Below are 21,142 nucleotides of genomic sequence, written 5' to 3'. Positions count from 1 at the left end.
TAGCAAGAGCAAGCACACTCATTTTCCACAGAAAAAACACTCAGTTTAACCAGGAAAATAACATCCACAAATCCAGACATGTCAAGAACCATAGTGGTTAAAGAAAACGGTCAAAAGAAAAAGGCTCATGTACATGACCACTTTTAGGACCCAAAAGACACTGAGGTCCAAAAGGTTCACTTTCCCCTACTCTTGCACTTCATTTCTTTCCGCGAAGTTTCGCACCAAGAGCTCTCTCTAGTTTAGAAATTATCTGTTGGTTTGGAATTGCCTTCCCAGACTCGTACTCCTGAATGATCTGTGGTTTCTCGTTTATCAACTGCACAACAAAGGGATTACCTAAATTATACTGATACCATGAATTAAACCTTTCGCTTGACTCTATCTATATGTAGATTGCTTTATTGGAAAAAAGAATAAGAAAAAAGGGGGCAGGAGCAGCGAACGCGTAAGAGGGAGAGAGAGATACATACTTGGGCAAGTTGAGATTGAGTCAGCTTCTTATCCTGTCGAGCTTGCATAATGGCTTTCTTCAATTCAGTTGGTACCTTCTGATCTGAGAACAAAAACAAAAAGTAACACCAAACGTCATCACCAAAAGATAAAATGTTCTTTTCCAGTGGCAGACCGAATTAAATTTTTTAACTTTGGCAAATATTTGGGCGTTTATCACCAGAAGGGGAAACCTTTAAAAGGTGTCTGCTCGTCAAAGTAATTGTGTCCTAAGAAATTTTAGATTCACAAAGCAGACAAACTGCTTTCTGAAATTTGTTTCCCAAAGTAAGTGCAAAAAGGTACTGCACATCCATGCAGCAAATGAAGAAGGTAAAACAGAGTAAGCAGAATACACATTAGAGAAGTTAGGACGTCAGCATGACTTGAACTCACAGAGCAGAGAAATGCTCTTATTTATTAACCCCCAGGGCTAGTGGCACACGGTCCCAAACTCAGTGGAGAAGAGCTCGCTAATGCCAATAATTGTTTCATGGAAGTATTTCGACTAATATTACAAATATGTCAACTCAAACTTACGTGACAGGTTCTCCGTATCTTCATCAAGCTTCCTCGTGTTCAAAGTTGTACTACTAGAGGCAGCCTTGTTTGACCCTGCAGTAGCTGCATCAGAAGATGGATATCGTGAGCGCTAAACATTTTGCTCGTTTTCACAACTAAAGGATCCATGTCAACAGAAAATTCACACCAACTAAGAAGTTTTGCACTGTTTAGCAATTGGCAAAACATAAGGCGTATGATAATGTGTATATACAAAATAAGACAAAAATATTCATGAAATAGAAAGTACTGGTATTAACCTGGATAATATCATTCTATATAAAAGTAGGTGCCTTCCAACAATAATGAGTCATTAATTCCCAACGCTCACTGCCCAACTTGAGTTACAACAACAACAACATGCCCAGTATAATCCCACCAGGTGGGGTGTGGGGAGGGTAGAGTGTACGCAGACCTTACCCCAACTTGAGTTACATCAAGAGAAATCGACATGCAATGATAAAGCGAGAAGGCAAGTGATATCACTCAAAACCTAGCAGTTTCCAGTTACCAATATCAACAATCAGATTACGAGTCTCTCTTGGCAAACAAGTAGAAGAAAAATGCATATAACGTAACTCGTAGCCTCCCTTCCCTAATGTTAAAATCGAGAAGAAAAAAGAAGGAAGAATTTGGCTGAATTGGTTGAAGACAATATACAGATGCTCCTTGTATAGGATTTTAGGCTACTAAAAGACAAGTCTGGACCACACAAAGCAAAGAAGTTATTAATAAGGAAATCTATCTAAACACTGGAATTACTAATTGTCACAAAACTAAAACTAGAAAGAGTAAGTTTTGCTATTAACCTAAACATAGAGAACGAATCTAGACGACATTAACTACTCTAATTACAACAACAACAACATACCCAGTGAAATCCCACGGTGTGGGGTCTGGGGAAGGTAAAGTGTACGAAGACCTTACCCCCATCTCAGAAGATAGAGAGGTTGTTTCCGAAAGACTTTAATTAAGTAAATAAAACTATACTCTCTATTAGCTTAAGCTTTTAGATGAGATGGTTACACACCTTAACATGGCATCAGAGCAAGCATAAATAATGGGTTCGAATCTCACCGCCAGGCGCCAGCCATTATCAATTTCTATGTGGTTGGCCCAAGAAATTAATCAGGCCCGCACGTGAGTAGACATTTTGAGAATATAATTAAATACATAAAAGTCAACTCTCTCTAACCGTTTAACCTTTTAGATGAGATGTTTACACACCTTAACACTTACAGCTACTCACAAAAGATTGGCTAAACAATGAAATTTCTTGTTTAAATAATTTGGAAATCATTCAACCTACAACAGGGAAATGATAAGAATCTCAATTAACATAAACTTAAGCAATAAACAGTAAGATCACCTTGCCCCAAAAGGACAGCTTAGAGCCGAAAATGTGGAGTAACAACCTTGGGAACCTTGGTTCAAATGCCATTAGAGGCAACACTCATTTGTTTCTTCGGAAAAAAAAAAAATAACAAGCAAAATAAACACCATGCAGGCACTCGTTGCAGAGCAATAATAGTATAATACCATACGTGACTGCCATAATTGAAAGAGTTAATGGTAAAAAACACACCTTAATTATCATATTTTCATGAGTTTTACCTACCCAAACTATCACTCTCTTTGTATTAAAACACACCTCGATGCTGAGTTGGTCTCCACATGCCTGTTGTCGATTGATTTCAAATATTTGACCAACTCAGCATCGAGGTGTGTTTTAACACAAAGAGAGTGATAGTTTGGGTAGGTAAATGGATAGTTGAGTCGCGAAAAAGTGATAGTTTAAGTGTGCTTTTAACCATTAACTTTAAATGAAACAAAATATATCTATGAGATAACGGTTAAAAACACACTTGAACTATCACTTTTTTGTGAGTTTCCTACCTGGACTATTAGGTAAGAAAGAAACAACTAATAATTGAGGTGTGCTTTAGTAAATAGTTGGCGACAGTTTAGGTAGAATGGTTCGGTGTGTTTCCATTTAATTCTATATCTATTACCACAAATACGTAAACGGAAACCAAAATCACATACAAAAGGACGGTCATAGATAGGTATACGGCCAAATTAGCTGATAATCTGACCCAAAAAAGCCCTAATTCTTACCAAGCAAAAAAGAACGGAAACGAAAAAAGGAGCAGGAAGAGCATAACTAATCGAAATAAAGCGGAAACAAAAGGTCACTAGAAAATCAATAAGCCTAAGATGGGAAGATTACAGATGTTTATACACAAATATGAGATTGTTTATACACAAAGTATGGGCGTAAATATTTTCAAAAATAGACATAGAGCGCTAATTTTCCCAAAACAAAACCCTAATTGATACCAAGCAAAAAAGAAGGATAATGAAAAAAGGAGAGGAAATAATACAATTAATCGAAATAAAATGGGAAAAAAGGTTAGTAGAAAATCAACAAGGGTAAAATGGGAAGATTATAGTCACCTTTTCTGACGGTTTCGATCTCAGCACCGGAGCGACGAGCGGCGTTGACTGCTTTCTCGTCTTTCCTTGCGGCTGATGTCGGCGCTTTCTTCCTAATCACCACTGGCTCCCAATCTTGTGATATTCCTGCCATCTTCCTTTTCTTTGGAAAAAAATTACTGTCTCCTTTTTTAGCACTGGTTTATAATTACTTATTGGCGTGAAGAAAGAAACAAACCAGTAGGTGATTTAGCGAAAATGACCAAAATGGTCCTTAGGGGCCGTTTGTTTGCGTTTACGAGCTGATTTGTTCATAAAATTTCACATAATTTGTATTATGTGAACATATTTAATTAGGCACGGAGTTTAAGAAAAAAAAAAAGACTTGTGGTGTGAAATGAGGCACATATATTTTGTGGTTATAAATTATTACATAAAGGTAAATTGTTTTCAAATATGGAAAGAGGATCATTCTTTTCGACACAGACTAAAAAGGAAATATGTTCACATAAATTGAAACGCAGGGCGTAAGACGCTCTTTCTTGTTTAGTTAGTCCACAAAAGAATGACATATTTTTATATTTAGCAACGATTTAAGTCTAAAATTTCAATTGTACCCTTAATGAAATGATTTATATCCACAAAAATTCATTTGGTATGTTTTAGAGCATAAGATTCAAAAGTGTTCCTTTCTTTCCTAAATCTTGTGTCCAGTTAAACACCCTTGTATAAATTGGGACGGAAGGAATACTATGTTTGATGTAGCATTTTTGCTATGTATAGAAATCAATGCATCAAATACGATGTTTGGTTAGAAAATAAGAGCCCCGCATAATTAGTACACGTATAAATTATAAGAAAATTTATGTCTTGTTTTATGCAAAAATGAAATAACTAATCTATGAAAATTAACTTTGCATCACTAATCCTGCATCATCTAATCAGCAACCAAACGACCCTAAAAGATGTGTCTATTTCCTGAAAAAGATATTAATGATAACTGATGGAAGATTGCAATATTGGCTTGAAGAAGAAGAAAGAAAGTACAGCTAATTTAGAGGAAATGACTAAAACGTTTGGGGATTGGATCATTTTGGTACTTGATGTGTTCGCTTGATAGATATAGCCCTTGACAGAGGCGGATTTAGAATTTAAACTCTATGGATTCAATTTTAAGATTATTAGCATTCAACCCATTATATTTTTAAAGATATGAATTCATATTTACTATTTATTACAATTTTAGTAAATTTTACACATAAATTTATGTTTCGCGTCATAAGTTAGGGGCTAAACCCCTAACTGATATGCTACATATGCCTCTGGCCCTTGATATATGTAAACGGGCAGGCACAGGTGAGTCCCGACCCATAATATACTTCATGAATGCGAGGTGATACACTCGCAAAAAAATGTTTGTTTTGCACAAATTTTTTATCAAAAAAGTTGAAAAAAGATTATCCGGACATGTGTTTGATAAGAAGGAAAATATTTTTTGAAAACTATTTTCTTAAAGGTGTTCTTCAATATTTGGTTAGAGAGTGAAAAATATTTACTAAAGAATAATTAATAAATTGGATATAGAGAGATTTGATGAATTGTTTTTAGTATTAATGATTGATAACTTGGATAATGGGATGAAAAACAAATTACACCCAATTAATCGATTAAACCAATAAATAATGTTGTAATAGTTATTTAATTTTCAGCACAAATAAGTTGAAATATTCTATTATTACAGGTTTGACACCTTGAAAATATAATATATTTTCCTAGTCTATTTCCCTTTGTTCTTATTTCAACGAAGTGAAACTGAATCTTAAAATTAAATTATTGTAGTTAGAGGTGGCTCAAGGAGGAGGCTAGTGAAGGCTTTAGGATCTCCAAAAATTTGAAGCCCTGATTTATTTATTTTTAATTAATAGTGAACTTTATGATTTTATTTTTGCTTAGATAATATTGAAATTTGTATAAAATAAAATAAAATATCTTTCTAAAAAAAAGGAAAGAAAGAAAAACTGCCTACTCTTTATAGCACAAATATTTTAAAATTTTGAATTAAACTACTCACATCCTCATATTAGTAAATAAAATTTTATACAATACCATCCAACATGTTGTATTGCAAACACATGACTAACATCTTATTAACTTGAATTACTCTTTACTAACATAAATATTAGACCACAATGTGGTATCATGAACTAACACCCAACATGGATGCTTTAGCAAAATAAATAAATAAATATTAGCAATAATATTACTATGTGAAATTAAAGGATTTATATTTTTGTAAGGATACTATGCTATAAACCTAAGTTTCATCTTCTATCAACTTCTCCTTAACATTGTCAAGCAATTTTATGCCATCTTGAATCTTGCACAATCCTAACAGTTAGAACCTCACTTTCTTAATCAAAAACACTACAATGATTATATTTTCTTCTAAGAGGACTTTGATGCCAAGATTACTTGGAATGACAGTTCTTTGGCAAGCTAATTTTTACGCTAAGTGGTATACAGATGAGAAAGCTCAAAGCTTCAATGATGCAACTTTTGGTGCGTTGCCGAAGATTTATGGTGATTGGATTGCTAACAGCCTGACACTACTTTTTAATGCTCTTGCTTCTAGTCATTCCACAAAAATTTTAGTAAATTTAAATGGAAAAGTTCAAATAAGCCACCATGAGGCACGTTTAAAAGTCTGGAAGTTGAGTTCTTACGAGATATAAAGATTGAAATGTTAGTAATTACTTCAAATACATATGACGTACTTTTGCATAAATCAAGTTCTTTGATTAAAGAAGTGTTAGGGATATAAAGACATGGGAATTATAGAACTAGTCTTTTAGATAATCTTTTTGTTTGCTTTGAATTAAGGACAATTATTTTTCATTTTTTGTAGCGAAATTCATTAAAATAAGTATATTCTCTTTTGTTCCTTCTTTTGCTATGATATGTAAATTCTAACTACGTACACGAAAATAGTCACATATTTTTTAAACTCGCATGCATACGCAACTCAACAAATTAGTCTGAGTCTCTTTTTCTTTTTGATCCAATGATTGAGGAGATCAGATATTTTTAATTTTAAATGTATGACGTATATTTTTAGCATGTGTATCAAAACCATGATGTTCCCACGGTTATTGAAAACTCTTTCTTAGTAGGCATTGTAGATTTATAGCCATACAAAAGTGGATTAAAATGAACCGATGTTTAAGTAATACTAGTCATACATTAAGATCATGAATTTTTTGGCAAAATTTGAAATTGTAAAAAGTGGTATGTAAATGGGAACGATCGAACAGAAAGAGTAGAGTTCGAAGGAGTAATAACATTCTTGTTAGCATCAGCTAAACTGATGCATATATGAGTTTTGATGATTGATAAACGAGACAAAAGATCACATTGATTGGTACCATGAAGAAGACAAACCGGGTCTAGATAAATATAAGAATGCACAAGAATGATTGACTAAAGCTAGACATCTGGATGAATAAAACAGAAGTTCCAAACACAAGAGACAAGTTTTCTAAATGAGTTAGGATGCAGTGCACATTGAACAAGTCAAAAATCCTGATCACTAAGACAGTTCAGAGACAGTTGCAAGTAATGCACATGAATCAGGTTCACAGACATGTTCCATAAGGTACAGACAAGCACAGAGGTGAAAAAGATGTCCTAGCCGGGCACAGAGATGTTCAGTGTATAGCATGAATGATAGATGAATAACACAACTGAACAAGGCACCAAAGGGAGAAACGATGACTCAGTGAAAGAAGCAGTTCATTGAAGAAATAGAACAAGTATGCAAGTTGTTCTATACAAAGGAGTCATCACGCACAAGGGATTAATGGTCACAGGTCATCAGGTGCATTACTTGAATGACCCAGCAGTTAGGATAGGTCAAGTGACTTAAAAGACAATGTTCAGAAGGAAGAAATTGTTCATCTATAGAGTTTGCAGACAAAGCATGTGTATCAGGTTAACAGAAGAGCTAGATCTTCAAACATGTTCCATCACAGAGCAAGAACACATTCAAAGTCAAAGCAGTGATCAGGTGTAGAAGAGGGATCATCACATGTGATCAGGTGCAATGGATGAATGACCTAGAAGCGAACACATTGTATGAAGAAGAGCTTAAAGTGATCAGAGGTAAAGTTGAACTGCTGCAGATACTGAGCTTACAGTTGTATGAAACAGGTCGGTCAACATGTTCCAGCCAAGATCTCAGAAGTAGTTCAATGGTAGATGAAGAATGAATGAGATTGGTGGAACAGGTACAGGAACATGTTCTATCTCAGACACTGCATAGATTCAGAAGCAGACGAACCAAGTGGATGAAACAGGTTCGTGAACATGTTCCAGGGCAAGTCCTACAGCAACTAGGATTTGCAAATTTATGGAAAGAACTTGGCAGTCAAGTATGAAAGATTCCTTTCCATATTTGTAGGGATTAGTACGCCTTCTATAAGGAAAAGAGGCCGACTCAACAAGGCAAGAATCCAAGTACAACACAAACCCTACGTGCGTGTCATTGACCGACTAGGAAAGGGTTTTGTGTTCAACCGACCTGTGGAGATTCAATGTTATAAATACCCAGGTCTTTCCAAGAAGAAGTTTGCGCACCCACAAAGAGAGAATTCAGAATATTGAGCGAAGAAGATATATCCAAGAATATTCAAGAATCCAGGGTTGTGTCCCTATTACACAGAGAAGGATCGACGGAGCTATTTTACTGAATAATGTTTCCCAGTTCTGAAGTCTAGATTTGCGTATTAGGTTTGTTCTATCAAGTGTATCTTAATCAGCTTATTATAGAAGCATTAAAGTAGATACAAAAAAAATTGTAACTCCAAGTAGGAAGTTTACTACTTGGCGGTAGCTTGCTAGTCAGAGTTTGGGTAGCAAAGCTGTTGTAGGGATTAGGTTGCAGAGTGTGTAACTTAATCTGCAGTTGGCTCAGTTATAGGAAGTTGTTGGGGAAATCCTACAGGTCTGTAGGTCGTGATTTTTATCATCTTTTGAGTGGGGTGGTTTCCACGTAAAAATCAAGTGTCCTTTACCTTACTATTTGTTTTTATTCTGCAAACACGCTTATAGAACAGGTTAGGTAACGTGTTCTATTCATAGGCGAAAAGTAGGTACACATTGGGACAGATTCTTAGGACATGCAAAGCTAACAAGTGGTATGAGAGCAGGTTCTCCTCGAAAGGTTAACACCTTGGAGAAGATCATCGTGAATGCTGCACCTGCTACAGGACACTCAGAAGGTCATTCCACCAGAAGGCCACCTTCATGTTTCGAGTGTAAAGAAGCTGATTAGCTGATCAAGGACTGCCCACAATGGGAGATAAAATGGAAAATGCGGAAGGCAGAAAAGGTAAAAGACGAAGCAACCAAGGGCTCTAATAATAACTCAGGAGATGATGCTGACCTCACTGCACTCATGGCTGATGATCACTCAGAGACGGATATGGTTGAAAACTTCAAGGTAAGCACATATGGGCTCAAAGACAATTTAGACGTGTTGTCAAAAGAAGGAATAATATCCTTGATGGAAGACCTGATTGATGAGTGTGATGAGATGACCACAAGAAAAGATGACTCACTCATTGAATTTACATGCCTAGAGGACCAGTTATTGAAAAATGAGGAAAGCAGAGTCAAAACTGAGAAGGAAAATCAGCTACTAAAAGAACAGGTCGCTCAACTAGGTTCATCTATCCTAGGTCTACAATCTGAGGTTCTAAACCTAACACTTAGAACATGAGAGCATGAGGTGAAAACTGAAGAATTAAAGGTTGAGTCTGAATTGCAAAGGGCAAAGAAGGAGCTGCACTTAGAAAGAATAAAATCCAAAGATATTAACTCCAAACTGCTTCAAGTAGAGCGTGACCTTAAAAAGGCTAATCAATGGACACAAGCCTTACAATTGCTGGCAAATCTCATAGGCCAAAAGCATAATAGAACCACATAATTGGGACAGGATGTCTGAAATAGAGTGTCAAGTGATGTGTTGTGCACCTTATGTGGTAAGATGGGGCACTGCAGGGTTGAATGCCCAGTGAACATGAGCTATAAGATGAAGAAGTTGAGGATTGCGAAGAAGAACACCAAGTTAGCTAAGAAGAAAGTTGCAGGTGTTGGGAATAGGTTCATGTGGACACTGCCTAAATGGACGAAGAAGGAATTAATCCGTCCCATGGTTGAAGGAAAGGGACCTAAGCTTGCATGGGCGCCTAAAATCAACCCTTGATTATTTTTCAGGAAAGAGGAGCAGAAGAGCAAGCTAGAATGATATATGAATAGCGCTTGCTCAAGATATAAAGAGAGAACACATTATTAATTTACGCTCACTCAAAATAGAAGGAAGGAAACCCTAAAAAAGAAAGTTCATCAAAAGAAGAAAGCAATCAAACACGGGGAACATTGGTTGAAACAGGTTCAGAAACATGTTCCTTGTATTGAACGAAGATGGGCAACAGGAACAGGTGTTGTATACTCCGGATGTCATGAGCTAAAATCAAGGGAGCAAAACTGGAGGACGCATTCAAAGTGAAGGAAAATCATGTGGTCGGGGAATCTATACTACATTGATGAAAGATTCTCACTGAGCGTATAAAAAGAAAATTATGCGAAGAATTGGGAATAATTAAAGCCGCACATGCATTCCTTGAAATGGCTAGGAAGGTTTTCACAGACTGTGTGGTTCATAACAGTAAAGAAAATATTTTACTTAGCCTGGACATTAAATTGTACATCATATATAAGGTAGGTTCATGATCTTGTAGAAGTTAAACATAATGATTGTTGATAACGTCCAAATCCATTCCTTAAAGAGAAAGTGTTGTCATACCCTATTTTAACCGGGGTCAAAACAGTTTATAACATCCGGGTAATTCCGGGGTTATTTAAAGTTAAGGAGTCGCCACCTAATTATTTATGGTGAATTAGGACACCTAAAGTTAATAAAGTAATTATCTAAAGTTGATTTTAGTTTAAAGTCTACGAAACCAAAAAGATCTAGGTAACGAGTTCAACTAACCTAGAGGGAAGGTATTAGGCATCCTCTAAGTTCCATTAATAATGGTTAATCCGACCGGACTTAGAATTAGTTAGGCTAAGTGTAAATGTAATATTATAGAAAAATAGTTTGTAAATATTGTTAAGGTTATAAATAGAGATATAATGATGCTATTAAAAATAAGATTTGTAGAAAATTATAATTTTTGCGTAAAAGAGTTTAGTCATAAATAAACTGAAGAAGGTGTACAATTGTGCAATATTTATATATATATTTGAGGAAAATAAGTTATACCGTATAACAAATTAAGAGAGTCATTATACAATTAATATTAGTAAGACTTAAATTATACGGTATTAAAGTATGGCGAAATAGTCAGAAATCTGAGGGGATTTTTAATGTCTAAAATGATTCAAGCCTTTACTATAAAAAAAAAAAAAGAAATGTTATGAAGTCATCATGATTTATTTGAAAGGCATGGTTATTATTTAACCCATGGTGTCCTTTAGGAAATCATCTTCGTGCATTCCAAAATGTTGTAGATACTAACATTCAAATTCATTCTAAGTCTTAAACGATCCTACTTAATCTTCCAAAAACCAGAATTCCTACAAACCCCGTCTAAATCAAAAAGATAAAATGTTAGTCGTATAATACAAATCAAACACACACGCAATAGAATAAGAAGAGCAAGTATAACTAAATGGACTTAGCCCATTTAAGCATAGCAGCCAATTTCTTTCATCATATAGGCTTTGGCCCATGAATCCTTTATACACCTGGTATCAATTGGCTGACTCGAGAAGAAGATTTCGTTGGGCTTTGACCCAACACCGAATGCGGAAGATGACGAGTCCCTTGGACTCACACGCGATGGTCATGCATAAAAATGAAAAGAAACGGATTAGTATTAAATCAATAAACACGACTAAATATGTATAACGTAGATTTAAGACAGAACCACACAACACACTTCCGACTGACGACTACATAAGAAATAAAAAAAAAAAAAGGCACAGAATCAACATAACATTCATGAGATTTCTTTAATATAGTGATGGAATGGAATAGATTCCTATTCAGACCCAAGCAGGTCCCAACACATTACAGCAATAGAAAAGAATAAGGTAGGCCCAGGTGTAATATATGTTCGAATCAATAGGAATTTCAACTAGTGTCAAAACTTGTTTCTTTTAAAACAGAAAACGATGGCTTATCGGGAAAATATAGCAGCCACTGTTTGGCAAAGTGCCGCATCTCAAATACAACAGCCAAGCATGGTATTCCCAGCACGACAGATAGTTCACCAAAAGTAACGAAATGTCTCTTCCCTAAATGAGATACATGAATGTAACAGTCAGCCCTACTCCAAGATAGTACCTACAAGCAATTTATCCAAGCGTCGCAACTGAGCGCATCATTTGGCTCGAAGAATACAACAATTAATTTCCTCAATGTATAGCAGTGGGTTCAAAGGACGTAGCAGCAGTGTAGTATCAGTCCCTTTCAGCCCAATCAACAACACATAACAAACACTTATATTGCCTTCGTCCTAAAAAAAAATGCCAACGACTATCTGCTTCGTAGTGCAACAAAATCGAGTAGCAACATGTAGTAGCAAAGTAACAACTCCAGGAGGTTTGTAGACTTCCCAGGTCATGCAAAGAAGAGAAGAGTGAAGGAAGAGTATTTGTGCATAGAAAAGTTGTAACAAGATACTATAAGATAACCTATCACATCTTGGTTTAAATTCTAAAGAGAGAAGAAAAACAAATTAAGATGACAGAGCCCAAAGTCTCAAAGTTTAAGGAACTAATGAGCACATCCAAGAAAATGTTCAGGAACAGTTTTGGAGAATATAAGTATTAACTCTGAAGGTTAAGAATCTGGGAAGACTTAACTGAGTTGAAACTTAAAGCGAATACACAACAAGCTACACTCACTATTATGGTCCAAGGAGACTAAATTAATCTAGAAGGTTCAAAGAGAATTCATATATCAAAACAGAAAGCAACCCAATAGCCCTTAAAGATTTCAAAACTTGCAGCATTCAAGTTATCTGGACATTAAAATTTTTAAACAGAAGGCAAGATTTATTTTTTAAAATAGTTCTTTTCAAAGGTTCAGTATCTTAAGTAGTTTAGGAATTCTTAACACACATATACTTGGAAAAACATTCAAAACTTATTTGAGCAAAGATATTTAATGGTCTAAATTTTCAACCAGAATACAAAGGAGTTTGACACACAGTTAGTGACATGGTGCAAAACAGAAAGGGACATTGGAATACTTTGTTACTGGAAACAATTTTTTCATGCTAATAGGTAAATAGTTTTCACTCTTTACATGATTTAACAAGAAGGATATTTATATCTAAACGTAACTGTCCCCCTTTTTTTTTTCATCCATTATAAAACCATATCTCAAAACAGTCACAAGAAAAGGAAGCATATTCATGACTTGTAGAGGGAACTTGGATAGCCTTGATAAGCTGGTTATGTTTTCAAAGAATGGTATGCATACAGACAACATAAAGAGGAACCAGCAAAATGTTAATAGATTCCCCAAAGTCCTAGCTTAAAATATCATGTTTTTAAGCAGTTATCCCCTAGGCTCAAACAGGGTCGAGTCTGCAGTTTTGTTTCAATTCCCTATTAGGATAACTCAAGCTGTCCACAAGGGGAGGAAACTAAATCCAATGAACACTTACGACAACTATATCAAATCAGAACCAAGTCCATACTTACAAACCATTGAGCTATAACTCAAACCCCTCTTTTGGGAGGTATTTAACCAGAAAAGATATATTAGCTAAGCTAAAATAATCATTTTTGAATCCTTGAAGTGAATACAGTTTGCCGTAAAGAAAAAGATGTTAACTACTAGACCACCAACCACTAAGAGAAATATATTATGTGCCTAAAGGTGACATTTAGAAGAAAGCAACTAAGTTATGGAAATGTTCAAAACTAAAATAGAGAGAAACTTTAAACTAAGACTGTTGAACTTTGTCCCTTTAAATCTGATATTCAAGTAGATATATATCAATACAAATTAAGGCTAAGCTAACCAACTAATTTATATGCTAAACATATATGAACCTATACAAGCCGAATCTAAGCAGAAACTGGCACAGTCATCTACTAACATTAACAAACATCAAACCAACCTAACAGCTAACTATCGAACAAATGAAACACATCAACATGTGAAACAAAGAGGAAAGAACATAAGCTATTAATAAACAGATAACGAAAGGAGATTTACTGACCTTTTGTGGGTACAGTGAAGTGGGGCGTCGACGTCACGGATTTACGCTCGAATACGACGAACGATTCGAACCTCAGGTCGAGACGAGCCAGAAACCAAACGCAATTTTTTGGCAGAGACAGTCGATATTTGCTTACCTAGTTGTAAAAAAGTATTTCGAAGGATTTAAGGTGGCTGCCGGAACTCCTTTAGTGGGTAACGAAGTGAGTATTTATAGGAAAAGTTAGGGTTTTTCTCTCATTTTTTTGGGCGGGATTTTGAAAGTGAGGTTTTGAAATAGAATCACAGGCATTTTAAATCCGAACGTTTGAGAAATTGGGCAAACCTGTAGATCTTCACGTGATGGTTCAGGCATTACCCGAAATGGCGAAACTTGGTTTGAATTCGACCTGCTCTGTTTTGGATTCATCTGGTTTTGATATGCTGGGGTAAGTCTAAGGAGGTTTACACGAAAATGGGGTGGTCAAAGTCTGTGAGGATAAAAGGGGACTGATTTTTTGCTGAAAATGGAGAGAGGAAGAGACAGAGCAGATTGCACGGAAAAGGGCTTGTTGGGTCTGCCATCGTTGAAAGGAAACATGGACTCTGTTTGAAAAAGGAAAGATGAGAGAGATGAGGCAGGGGATAACGACGGGGTGGCGTGCGGCGGCATAAGGGTAAAACCCTAGTAGAGAGAGAGAGTGAAGGAGATAGAGACGAAGGAGAGAGAAAGAGGAATGGAAGAGGTGCGGCTGGTGTTAGGTTTAGGAATGAAGAAGAAGAGATGGGCCGGATCGGGTATAAGAAGTGGGCTGCCCATTTGGGCTATTAAATTTACATCCGGGCTTCAAATGTTGGTCCGAAAATATGGCCCTTTTCCTCCTTCAATTAATTATTCTTGGGCTTTTAACTTAATAACTATTACAATATATCCTATGTGAATACGATTAATAATTAGTATGTAGAAAATAAAGGATTTAATAAAGTAAAATTAATTTAACGAGTGCAAATCTTAAAAATGAAACGATGACGAATCATTTAAAATTTGTGATAAAGTAACGAAAGTAATGTTGATAGAGATATAAGATGAAAGTAATGACAATAATAGCAAAGAAATAGTAGCGAAATTAAAATATTTAGGTTTAATTAATTTAAAAGCCCAAGGAAATAAATTGGAATAAAGGAGGGACAAAATTGGGTATCAACAAGTGTACACGGTCGTTGCAATATAATTTATCCAACTATGAGTCGGGGTCGAATCCCACATAGAACAATATAAATGGGATTAAGAAAGTTAAGGATTTATCACCAACTAAGCTAAGCCAAACACTTTTTCAATATTTGGTTTTTGATGTAAAAACTAACAAAGATAAAATTAACCTAGAAAGCAAGTAAAATGATCAATGGCCACAAGCATGGATACAAGGGAAATTACTCTCAAATAACGATCCAATGTATTTTACGATTTTATAACTAAGAGTGAGTTTATGTTAATAGATAATGGTTTCTAAAATCTCATTGAAAGTCTTCCAACCAAATCAATGAATTTCACTCTAAACTTTTCCAAGCCTTAGAGTGTGATATTAAGCACAACCAATTGAATCTCAAGTTAACTATCCTATTCCTAGCTCAAGTTATTAGATGAGGTTTAAAGCCTCAAATCCTTGCTATTTACTCTTTTCCTAACCTTTAACTCTCTTTTCCAAGCAAAGTAAAGGTAACTAGGCACAATTAATGTTTGCAACCATTAAGAGACATGAAATCTTGAAGAATAAATAGAGAAACATTAACCCACTTCATTAGAAATAAAAATCATTCAATACATAAGCATAACAAGAGATATAATCCAACTTTGCAAATGAATATGTCCATAAACAAGATCAAAGTGATGAAATAACATGCTACACACTTAGATATACATTACAAAGCAAGAGTTGAAGAAATGGGTAAAGAATTTCTCATTGTGTGCCTCCAAATCTTCAAACCCTAGGTGTAGTTTCTTGCTCCAAGCTTGGAAGATGGCCAAAGATGATAATAATGTCTTCATGTCTTGCTTTTGTAGTTGCCCAAAATTTCTCACTAAAAATGACAAAAAATAGCCTCCATATTTTCCAGATTTTCAGATTTACATTTCTGGCCATTTTTGGCCACTTTTTTCAGTTTCTTCAATTTGGTCTCTTTTTGACTTATTTTTCACTTGGTTTCTTTCAAAGCTCTTCTCAATAATATGAACCTATAAAATGGAAGTAAACGACATTAAGTGCACTATTTTATCAATCAAAACATAGCAACAATTTAAGATTAAAGAAGAGATAAGTTCGTAAAATACCAACTTATCAATTGTCACAGAAGCAGGCCTCAAATTTAAGGATTGCAAATATGCTTCAGGTATGTTTTCTTTTCCATGCAGTCAATTATATACGCAGATCATGGAACAATTTAAACAACTTGTTTTACCTACCCTAGTTATGTGTAGTCGTCTTTATTATGCATAGAAAAGAGAAAAAGGGGAGTTATGATGATAAGTCTTGAAAAACCACAACATTCAAATCCTACTCTTCCCAAAAAAACTATTCAGCTATCGCCTTATCACTATATAAACCTATAGAGACTCATCCTCATCTCAAAAATTTCATCTCGTCTCTCTCTCACACACATCAGAGTCATACGAGAATTTTTTTGGCCTGATTCACTCACAAACTCCGATCAGTCTCCCACCTTCTCATACTCCCTTAACCCCTCAAAATCAGACGACATACTTCACCTCACCCTCACAAACCCATGTTTCCCAAATGTCCAAATGATTTTACCAACTAGAAAGACGAAGGGGGAAAGAAAATTGGGTGGAGCTCATAAACGGGGAATATGTTAAAATTTTCAAAACAGGGGATAGAATGGAGGAAGTCGGTGATATAAGCTCATCTAAAAAAGATCCATATGAGCTATTACAAAAAGGAGTTATGGAGATATAAAGGTTCATGAAGAAGTATGGAAGGTTGAAATAGAAAAAGAACCCCTCACCATCAAGAAAAGTATTACAATCCGGATCATGGTCCTCATGGGCAAAACCGGTGGAAAAATATGGTGGGTCTTTTTCGGGGAAAAACATGGATGAGGAAGGAGATCTCGAAGCTAAGAACAAACTGGAATCAATCAGACCCTCCAACCCAAGTCACCCCAGTACCCAGAACTCCATAGGATTAGTCTTTCCCTAAAATTATCCTTGTACAAATTTTAGATTCCAATTCCTATGATCTGTTGTATGTGGTTGTAACCAAGGGACTAGAATTGTACTTTTTGACATCAATAAAAATCTATTTGCATATCTTACTAATTATTGCCTAAATTTGTTTAACATGGATATTTTCTTAACTTATACAAGTAAATGTTCTTACCTGTGTAAATCCGATAACCCCAGCGGCCATGAGTTGAATATTGTTAAGAATCACTAGCCATAATCTGGGATTAACTTTTTAATGATGCCAAAAGGAGGAAGATTAAACTGTGCTAACCAGCTTTAGCTTTATGACTTGTATGCTAACATGATAATTCTTAAGCATAAGTCAAAGCTGTAAGTGTTTGGAATAGGTTGAAACATGGTACATGAGCACAGATAGTCACAGAGTTTGTCACAAAGTTTGTCATCATAAAAAAGGGGGAATTTGTTGGCATCAGCTGATGCATATTTGAGTTTTGATGATTGACAAACAAGCAAACAATGATTGACAAAAGATCACATTGATTGGTACCATGAAGAAGACAAACCAGGTTTAGATACATGTGAAAATGCACAAGAATAATTGAATAAAGCTAGACATCTAGATGAATGAAGTAGAAGTCCCAAACACAAGAGACTAGTTGTCTAAATGAGTTAGAATGCAGTGCACATTGACCAAGTCCAAAAACCTGATCACATAGACAGTTGCAAGTAATGCACATGAATTAGGTTCACAGACATGTTCCATTAGGTACAGACAAGCATAGAGGTGAAGAAGATGTCCTAGTTGGCACAGAGATGTTCAGTGTATATCGTGAATGATATATGAATAAGACTACTGAACAAGGCAGCAAAGGGAGAAAAGATGACCCAGTGAAAGAAGCAGTTCATTGTGTTGACACCTAATTTTCACATCATAAGACGCGTATTTTAATTTTCATATTTTCCAAGTCCAAGACGGAGTAGAGATGCCCTTAAAAAAAATTAAAAATTTAAAAATCCCTAGAAAATTGCAAAAATTGACGTTTAATTATTATTTTCATAAAAATTAACCATTACAAGAAATTACGAGTTATTTACTTTCACAAACGTGATTTGAAAAGAAGATACATATCCCGCTCCGTCTAAATTAGAAAAATTGTTAAATAAAAATGACGTATGAATTACGGCTCATTTTGGCCGCATTTGTTTTCACATTTTTAAGTATTATCTAGAACTATGCCAATATTGGGCTTATTTTATAGCTCGTATTTTTAAAACTATGTATTATAAATTTTATTCCTTACAAGTATTATTTCACATGAGTTTTTTAAGTTAATACATTGATTTGGAACTATGTATAAATTTTATTCCTTACAAGTATTATTTCACCTGAGTGTTTTAAGTTAATACATCAATTTGGAACTATGTATAGTTAAAAGAGTATACTACATTTTTAAAACTTAAGGGGGCAGAAGTTTATTAAAATAAACTCCACCCCCCATCGTCTTCCACAAAAACAAAAGCCCCAAACCCTTACGTACAACACCACAACAACAGCAAAACTAAACGAACCCTAGCCATTTCCCAAAAAATCCAAAATCAAACGATCCCTAAAGCTCAAAGAAAAGATCTTCTCCCAAATCGTACGATCCAGCTCATTTGATTCTCCAAACGGTAACATAGTACTATTTCCTTCTCTTCTTCAATTTCCCTTTATTTTTGGTACGAATTGAAGGGATTTTCTAGCTGTGTTGTCCTTGTTTTGATTTTAGAAATTCGAAATTTGGGAAAAGAGGGGAAAATTGGAGAAAACAGATCTCCCACATCGTTGCGAGAGGGAATCTGTGCCTTTTCCTGTTTCTATAAATAGAAAACCCTCATTTCCATTTAAAAAAAAGAAGCAATAATGGCTTTGGGACCAAAAATCCTGATTCTCATACCATTAAATGGGTTTTTATAACCCTAAGAGTGAGAACACTCAATTTTGAGGACGTTCTCGCTCAAGTATAATTTTTGGAAATCATTTCCGTTCGTCGGATTCGATTAAGGTGAAGAGTAAGTTGTCGTCAACTCTCGTCGCCCCCGTTCGCTGCTCGTCAAAAAGACATTTTCTTGTGGCATGAATTGGGGGAGTTCCAAATCCCAACACTCAATGATATTTCATGAGTTGAAGCAAGTGTTGCTTAAGAGGGTTGAAGTTGCTGTTACAATTTCGGATGTTCACTTTAAACAAAATAGCTGCTGCTTTGCAAGAATGTTCCTGCTGCCTTGTTGTGTTAATGTTGTCTTGCTGCTGCACCTTCTGAATTCCAAGTATTACACTTTGGTGAATTAGTTGGTTTAAAACCAACAAATACTACACTTGATGTGGCCATTGTCATGAGAAGTTTCTTGCTGAACTTGACTATACTTCACTAATGTTCTTGTTGCATGTGGTAGCAAACCACTGCAGTATTGGTTTCCATTTCTTAAGGCCAAGTATTGTTGTCTATTTTTTAGCCTAACTGCTGCAGTTCAAGGAATAATGTTGTTATACCCTGAGACCAATAATTGCTGCATTCTTTAAAACCTGCTGCTGCATTTTGGCTGCTAGTGTTTTAAGGTTCAAAATATACTTTCAGGTTGCTGTGTTTAGTTGGCTACTAAGGCACTTTGAGCTGACTCTCACATTTTTGTGATTGAGCTGCAGCTAGGCTCTGTTGGCTTAAGTCATTGCATGAAAATGAACAGGTTACTATACCTGATCAAGGCCCCTGTGTTTAAACAGATACTACACTAGACAAGGTTGTTGTTTTGATAACTGCTGAGCCTTTCTGATCATTCTGCTGGTGTGTTATATTGGCTAAAACTTGACTTAGTTTGGTGCTGTTCTTGCACTGAAATGACTGCATCTTGTGGAAAAAATGAATGCTATACCATGGTCTGTTTTTTGGGAACTGAGGTCATTACTTTTGTTTTGCTCTGAGAAGAACAGTTTACTTGATGTTTTACTGAAATTTCAGACCACACTTAAGATATTTTTTCTGATTTGAACATGATAATACACTAGGGACGATGAAGAGTTATTTAACTTGAGGCCTCATTTTAAAAGAACAAGATTTCTACACTTGACCTTAGTTGAAAGGAACAAATATTTTACTGAAAAGAACAAATACTACATGTCGGATATTTCATTGAAAAGAATAGATACTACTATCAGATATTCTACTGATTTGAATAGATACTTAACTTGATAATATTTAGTTGGGAAAGGTAATTATCCTTCGGGGGCTAGGATGATGGCTCATTGGTGTCGCGAGGTAGGAACCGACATGCGCCTGGCGTGGCGACTAGAATGACCACTAGTTCGCAGCCACGCATGCTTCTAGCTCCTTTGCCATATTCGGAACCATGAGTCTGAGCCCGTCGTAATCAAAGCTTCCACATTTGATTCGAAACCAAAGGGTAATTTATTTTATGTTTATAAACGTCACCCTATGAGGGTGGAATACCATTTTTACTAATCATTCTCGTTTCTATTTTTGCGAGATACAAATAAACAAGTTCGGGGAATGTTATAAAGATGAGAGTGGCATATTGGAGCATAAACATGGAATTTGGACAAATGGAAGGACAAAGGAGAAGTATCAAAAGACGAGGCAAAGACTTAGACATTTGGAGCTTCAGAGGAAGAATAAAAGAAGAATGGAATTGCAACTAAAGGTCCAAGAAGGCGAGGAGATAGGCTTATCCGATTAACCTTTCTCCACCTTCATTTATCTCCCTCTCTTTAGTTATTTTAAAACATTCTATCATTTGTGATTTTTTAATTATTATTGGGACCCTATAGGATAAAACTTAAGATTACTTCTAGATTTAGAGTTGCCAAAACTGATTTCCAAAACCATGTATAAAACAAATGTGAAATATAAATTACTCTTAATAAAAGTTTGCCTTGTTCATAATTTGACTCTGAAATAGGCTAGATATATTAGCATTAGGAGTTTGGATAAAAACGACTTAGGATTTATAAACCAACTTGAATTAAATAAAGAATAAGAGACTTAAATGGAATAACAAGTCTACGGGATTTATAGTAATATGCCTTAATAAAAGAGACTTTACTTAAAAAATAATAAGAGATATGTAAAGACCTTTTTTTAGACGGGTGGGCTTACGTGGTATCCTACTTAGGT

The 21,142-nt window shown here is 35.4% G+C and overlaps 1 protein-coding gene and 1 long non-coding RNA gene across 2 annotated transcripts; one reads left to right on the top strand and one right to left on the bottom strand.

Moving 5' to 3' along the window:
• Positions 1–3,723, bottom strand: LOC132031303 (multiprotein-bridging factor 1b-like). Its single transcript, XM_059421212.1, has 4 exons — positions 3,511–3,723; positions 1,033–1,116; positions 474–556; positions 1–319 (listed from the first exon to the last, which is right to left on the bottom strand). The coding sequence occupies exons 1-4, from the start codon at positions 3,641–3,643 to the stop codon at positions 200–202; spliced, it is 420 nt and encodes a 139-aa protein (XP_059277195.1). The 5' UTR covers positions 3,644–3,723; the 3' UTR covers positions 1–199.
• Positions 3,724–18,437: 14,714 nt separating this feature from the next.
• LOC132031301 (uncharacterized) lies at positions 18,438–20,911 on the top strand. Its single transcript, XR_009408231.1, has 2 exons — positions 18,438–18,641; positions 19,657–20,911. It is a non-coding gene; the product is annotated as an uncharacterized LOC132031301 (long non-coding RNA).
• Positions 20,912–21,142: the final 231 nt, after the last annotated feature.

This window comes from Lycium ferocissimum, chromosome 9, assembly GCF_029784015.1.
Source record: "Lycium ferocissimum isolate CSIRO_LF1 chromosome 9, AGI_CSIRO_Lferr_CH_V1, whole genome shotgun sequence".
Taxonomy (NCBI): Eukaryota; Viridiplantae; Streptophyta; class Magnoliopsida; order Solanales; family Solanaceae; genus Lycium; species Lycium ferocissimum.
The sequence above is the reverse complement of the archived record's forward strand: the minus strand, read 5'-3'. Positions and strand labels throughout refer to the sequence as shown.